The sequence below is a fragment of the Cupressus sempervirens genome, chromosome 1 (assembly GCF_028749045.1).
Source record: "Cupressus sempervirens isolate cs-2001-9-10 chromosome 1, ASM2874904v1, whole genome shotgun sequence".
Lineage (NCBI taxonomy): Eukaryota > Viridiplantae > Streptophyta > Pinopsida > Cupressales > Cupressaceae > Cupressus > Cupressus sempervirens.
Genome location: NC_143118.1, coordinates 30,877,192 through 30,883,645, shown reverse-complemented (window position 1 = coordinate 30,883,645; position 6,454 = coordinate 30,877,192). Strand labels below are relative to the sequence as shown.

Below are 6,454 nucleotides of genomic sequence, written 5' to 3'. Positions count from 1 at the left end.
AGGTAAATATAGCTTCATTTGTATACAATTGATGAACCATATTCATAAACTTCTTTAAGAAAAAGAAAGAGATCACTAAGCATCCTATTTTTCCTTCAATTTGTATTAATTCTTAAGCCTTGAAAAAGGTTCACCATGTTCATCTGTAATCTTAAAAGGTCTAACAATTAGTTATGATGTATTTCAATATAAATTGTTGATGTCCCAAATAAATTGCACTTGCACAGACCTAAAATTCAACTTAATTAAGCACCTGGTCTCATTAATAACAATTCAGAGTACTTGATCGAGCCATGCCACCTTTCAAGCAGGTCAAGCCCTCCCATGGAAGTGGAAGTTGATCAACTTCTCTAATCCCTACATAATTTTTTATTTTAGACAAGGTTAGTTAAGGAAAATCAAGATCATTAAAAAAAAACTTGTAAATAGTTACTTGAATAAAGACGATGTTTTGGTTCTCTTAGAAGATTACAGAGCAATGATGCACAAAATCATGTACTTATTAAGAAAATAATGTTCTTACTCTCGATTAGGGGATAAAGTTAATGTAATAGAAAGTCATCCTTACTGCAAATTCAATGAAGTATCCCAAAAATCTTCGAAGTCAAGGGGTGGAAGACATCTCCGCAAATTTCCTCACGGTAATAATATTCACAATTAATGCATATATATAACATTGACAATGAGACAAAATGGAAAATGATTTGTCGATAACTAGGTAATTATTGATTGATAGTTTCAATCATATAAATTTAAATGATTAAAATTAAAGCTCATGAAGTATGAGTTGCATGAGCAGAATTTTTATCATCGTTGAATTACAAAATCGTTTTCAGATTCATGATGCATAGCACATCAAAATATTCAACCTTCATGCCTCCAGCTTCTTGCTTGGTGCCTCACTTCATACCAACATAAAAATGTCTTTGCATCCAGTTGCTGATGTATGGTTTGGTCGAAACTTAAAGATAGAGCTCCACTATACTGAAAAGTCTGATGCTAGCCCATAATTTAATTCTAATTCTCAAAAATTGTCGTCTAAATATTTACAAAAGACATTTGCCGGTTTCTACCAATTTCTATACAAAAACTAAAAATAGGGCAAACAATTCACCTGATCAAAATCAAAGCTAGATGGCTGTTTTGCAGCTATCAAACTATGCAAACAAACATTTACATTAGTTAGATCTTTCTCATCATAATCAAATGTATTACAACCATCAAATACGCGCATACAAGTACTGATTAAAAATGTTTTCAATCCACAAGTAGACAATTATCTTGTGACCTGCAAGTGTGTGGAATTTACCAGGCTAGTTTTTAACAACAAAAAGACTCTCCAAATGGCTCTTTTGTGGGAAAACCTGATTTTTGGTATTTGTTCGTATTATTTGATAGCTCAAAAATTGATACAAAGTTACCCATGATAGTAAATACAGTAAGGAATATATAACAGATATTTATGCGAGTAAATATTAAATCCCTGTAGGTGAAAAAAAATAAATTAAAAATATTAAACAGGGTATATTGATTCCTTCAAAGAGAGATCGAAGGTAACTACAGTCACCTAATTCAGTAAAAACAGTGCCTCTTACTTTTGCATGCCCAACTGACATTGACATTATATAGATTTGCTTTCAATAGAAGGTGCTCCAAAACCCATACTACATAATCATATACACACTGGCAAGCATCTTCTATGATTTCCCATGGAAATACAAAAATTGATGTCCATGTGGACAGATGCTTTGTAAGTAGACAAATAAGATGTCCACTAGACAACAATATTTGTTTTTCTTACCGCTGAGATGGCTTGAAAATTGTCCTCTGCAAGTACTCCAATTCAGATATGCTCTCTTTAATATCATCAAGAGCACGGTGTGCCTTCTTCTTAGCAGGGGCATTTTTTGCATCTAAATAGGAAGCAGGAAAAAATATTTAAAAGATAAACCCAGGATTTCTACCCATACACCATTCAGTCTGCTAGATTTCCGAAGTAATCAGATTAGGCTTCAATATAACCAGTTCTCATCTAAAAATACTTATATAGTAATATATCGAACCACAGAGAGATTAATTTAAAAAGTGCAACAACAATTAATTCCAAACTGCACTTATTACTGTCAAACAGTAGCTATTAGAAACCATGTTGGTCCCACAATAAAATAAATAAACTATAGAAAATACACAAGATAATGAAAAAAGGGAGTTAAAGAGTAATTGGTATCATACCTTTTGGATACCAGCGAAAACACAATGCCTTGATGCTACTAACATCAACAAGTATATGTGAAAAAAATGCTGCCAGGTTTGGCATGTACTTCTGCAGAGAAAGACCAAGCAATAAGGGGAGTAATGCATGTGAAAGAATAACATAGAATAAAGTTTAAAGCATATCAGATTAATTAGGCCAGAAAATAGCTTTCAACTTCCAAAAAAGAAAAGCCTACACTCAAATTGCAGGCTGGTATTTGGTTCTGTTCCACAAGGCTGTGTCTGCTCGCCTCCCAAAAATGGGAAAGGGATGGAATATTCTAAGACACACCACTACCCGCAGAGGGAACACCCCAAGGGCACCTCCACTGCCCCATCAATCCCATGCTTATACAAATGGTTGACCTCATAAGCAATTCAAAAAAGGAATATTTCCACTGTAATGGAGGCGAAACTGAGTCTAGACTATTAAAACAGCTGTTATTGTTTTTGTTTACTTGGACATACACTCTCTTAAATCTGGGAAGTTGGTGATCAAATGTTTCTCAAAATGTACATCACCAAAACCTAGGCTTAGTGGAGAGTGAAGGAATTGATGCGAGTGTGGTACTAGATAATGTTATTATCGAGTTTTCATAAATATTTGTGAGTTTCAGCTGACTGCTGTAAACTGTTTCTAAAAACAGACAAAATAATAAATAAAAGGATTCAAGAATGAAGATATTTCTCTCTACAACTGTGGAGCACTCATCACTTAGAGAGGTTTGATTCCCCCAGCTTCACCACTAGTTACATGAAGAACAAAGATTTGTATTTATAGCATAATATTTATTACTTCCATAATTATTAATACCAGATATATAAATGGCCGCTCCACAACAAGGGCTAGAACTTAAATTTGATAGGGCCTTTGGTATAGGCCACTTTATCAGAATGATGCAGGAATCCTCATTTGGGGTTTATCCAAGAAGCTCAAACACGTTATAATCACAAGGCCACAATGGAGGCCATTTATGGGGGCCTGACATTCTATGTACAACAGCATTGTTTGCTGACTTGCCATGTACTCAGCAAAACTCACCAAACTTGTGAATCTACCGGGCAACTGTGGCGAGTTGACCAGGCTTGCAAACCAAGTCTCGGCAACTCAAGAGTCCTGCAGTCGGACTCCCAGTTTCCTACCAGATGTGTTCTAAGCCAACAAACTTCGTTTTGTTTACATTTTTGGCTCTTTTCTGTCCATTCAACCCAGCCAGACAACAAACTAACAATAAGAAGGAAACAAGATGAGAAGATAAGTTTTGGGATGGAAGCTGGATCAAACCATCAAACAAATTATTATTATTTTGATTATCTTTTTCTTTTTTCTTAATTTCAAAAATTAGATGAAATGCTGTCAAAAAATATATTTGTTTCCCCTCATCCCTTAAATTCTAACACTTTTACCTTGCTTTTGGATTCTTTTATTTTAAATGAATGCTTATCATTTTTATTGTTGCTGGAGTTTTACAAAACCTTACTTTTTTTCATGTCAAAAGGACAATGGCAACTTCAAGTTCAACACAAATGACTGGTAAATAAGATCCTGCATAGAAAGTATGGGATACTGGGAGCTATCAAGGGCCAAGTCACTTGTGTTGAATGCAAGCAGTCTATGACAGGTGGAATTAATAGATTGAAATACAACCTTCCTAAAATGCCTGGACAAAATGTGCCTTCCCAAAATGCCTGTACAAAATGTGAAGATATTCCCTACGCAGTTTGAAGAGATTGCTGAAGAGATCAATGCCCTACTTGCCGAGCATGAGATGGAAAAAAGTGAAAACCAAAAGACGAAGGAAGTAATAGCAATACTGATCAATCAAAATGTATCTAGTTTGTACCCTGACGAATTCTTTTGTTGGCCCAACTCCAAGTTCTTATGTACCGGTGTGAATCATGAGTATTCTTTCTCTACTTCTGGCTAGATTCCTTCATCATCATCGAATTTCTTTGTTCCACACAATGTTCCAGGAGCACAACCCTCACTTGAAGGTACCACTTGGAATAAAGAAAAATATTATGAGGGTTGCATAGCAGAGGCAAACTTTTGGTACTATAATAATTTACCTTTGCTGTTGCGAACAGCTCATATTGGATAGAGTTGGTGAATGCATTGACAGTTGCAGGTAAGGGGTTTATGACTCCAACAGCTGGAGAATTGAGTAGGGCATTGCTAGAGGAAGCCATAAGAAATACATGACTTGTGGTTGATGACCAAAAGAAAGTATGGCAAACAAAAGATTACAACATCTTATCAAACAGATGGACAAATGGATGGAATAGGAGTCTCCATAACTTTTTAGTGGCTTCAGATGGCACATTGGTGTTCTTGAGATCTATAAATGCTTCACATGAAGTCAAAAATGTTGAGAGTTTGTGTGAATTATTGGATGGGGTGACCCAGGAGGATGGGTTATGAATGTCATCCAAAATCATCATGGACAATGCAACTACAAATGTAGCCGTAGAGAGACTTATTATGGAGAGACATCCTACTATTTTATGGACTCCTTGTGTTGCACATTGTTTGGATATGTAGTCAGAGGCCATTGGGAGGATCAGTTGGCTCAAATTTGCAGTTGAAGATGCTAAGCAGGTTACCAAACTTATCTATAACCATACTTGGGTTCTTTCTTCCATCTGAAAACACACGAAGTGATAGAATCTTGTGCAACCAAGAGTGACATGATTTCTTAGCCACTTCTTCACTTTGCAAAGCATTTTTGCAGCAATTCCTCACCTCAAGCGTTTGTCTGATGCTTGGTTGGAGTATCCACTTTCCAAAAACAATGAAGGGGAGCACGAACAAGTTTTGATGACTCATTCATCAAAAAAGAATATGAATTAAACAAAGAAACATATACAAACATAAAATTAGTACCAAATAATCTATTTGATGTTTTTCTTTTGGAAGTTAATTTTGTAATAATTTTTAAAATTGTTTTCAATTTTGGGGGTGATAGGGCCTTTGGTCAAGATTGGTCATATGGTGGATGGAGACAACATGCCAATGGGTTCCTTTATGAGGCCATATAAACCCATTGATAAGGCCAAAGAAACCATTTTGCATTACTAAGGCAGAAAAAAAATATCAAATCATTTGCTGTGTCATTGATCATAGATGGACAAACCAACACCCGCAACTGATACATGCCTTGGCCCACTACTTGAACCCAAAATTCCACTTATCTAATACATTTAAGGTTGATGAGGAGACCATGGGAGGTCTTATTGCATGCATTGATAAGATGGTGCCAAATAGTGAGATGAGAGACAAAGTTGTTCATTGATTGTAGATGAAAATTGCTCTGTTTTACAAAAAAAAAATTCTCTTAAAAATTTGGCAATGTTGACTCTCTAGAAACATTCATTTTACATACATAGTAGTTAATTTTCGTTATTTCATTTGTCTATTCAAGGTTCTACAAGGGTGCAAAGGGAAGACTTTTTTCCTCAGCTCAAGCAATTCATAGGAATCGAGGATAGAAAAACAACCAGGTAAAGATTTCAATTAAATAGTATAGGTAGAAATTAGAAAACCAATTCTTATATTTTTTACTTAATTCTTATGTTTTTTTTAAATGTCGTTTTGTAGATTTATGTTTTGGAGAATTATGGTGCTTCCAGCCAAATCTTAGAAGGCTCGCCATCCATATTTTGCCCCAACCATGTAGTGCTTCCGGGTGTAAATGCAATTTGAGTTAATACGAGTGAATTCACACAAAAAAGAGTAACAAGTTGACTGAGGAGCACTTCAATGATCTTGTCTTCATCGTATACAACCTCTGTCTTTGAACTAGACAAGTAGAGGACATTTCACATGATTCCATCAACTTGGATGAGATCAATCCTTATGACAAATGGACTGCAGACAAAAAAGATGATGTCCTCCTTACTGATGAAGATCTTGCAGAATTGGAGAGATGAGAAAAAAAGCAGCATAATTGGATGCAATGGAGGAAATCGAAGCCATTTTTAAGAAACAAAGAATTCTCGTTTTTAAACTATAAAACCTTCTTGTTTGAGGTCTGAAAAATTAAGTTACTTTTGGCAGGAAAGATGAAAATGTAGATTGTGTTTGGTTTTCTTTTCCATTGGAATATCATCATATGTAAAGAAATATGCCTTTAAAACCTGTCATACATTTCAAAAAGTGAAATTTCAATTTTTAAGAGTTTGAGGATTGTATGACATGTGT

At 35.1% G+C, this 6,454-nt stretch overlaps 1 protein-coding gene across 2 annotated transcripts in view; it reads right to left on the bottom strand.

The window, feature by feature from the left end:
• Positions 1-1,424: 1,424 nt before the first annotated feature.
• Positions 1,425-6,454, bottom strand: part of LOC149576020 (oligoribonuclease-like) — a 70,328-nt gene continuing 65,298 nt past the window's right edge. For both annotated transcript variants that reach the window (XM_089816137.1, XM_089816136.1), the window contains exons 7-8: positions 2,233-2,323; positions 1,425-1,913 (exon numbers count right to left, since the gene is read on the bottom strand). In XM_089816137.1, the coding sequence (XP_089672263.1) occupies positions 1,798-1,913; positions 2,233-2,323 (207 nt within the window). In that variant the 3' untranslated portion in view covers positions 1,425-1,797. The remainder of the gene's footprint in view (positions 1,914-2,232; positions 2,324-6,454) is intronic.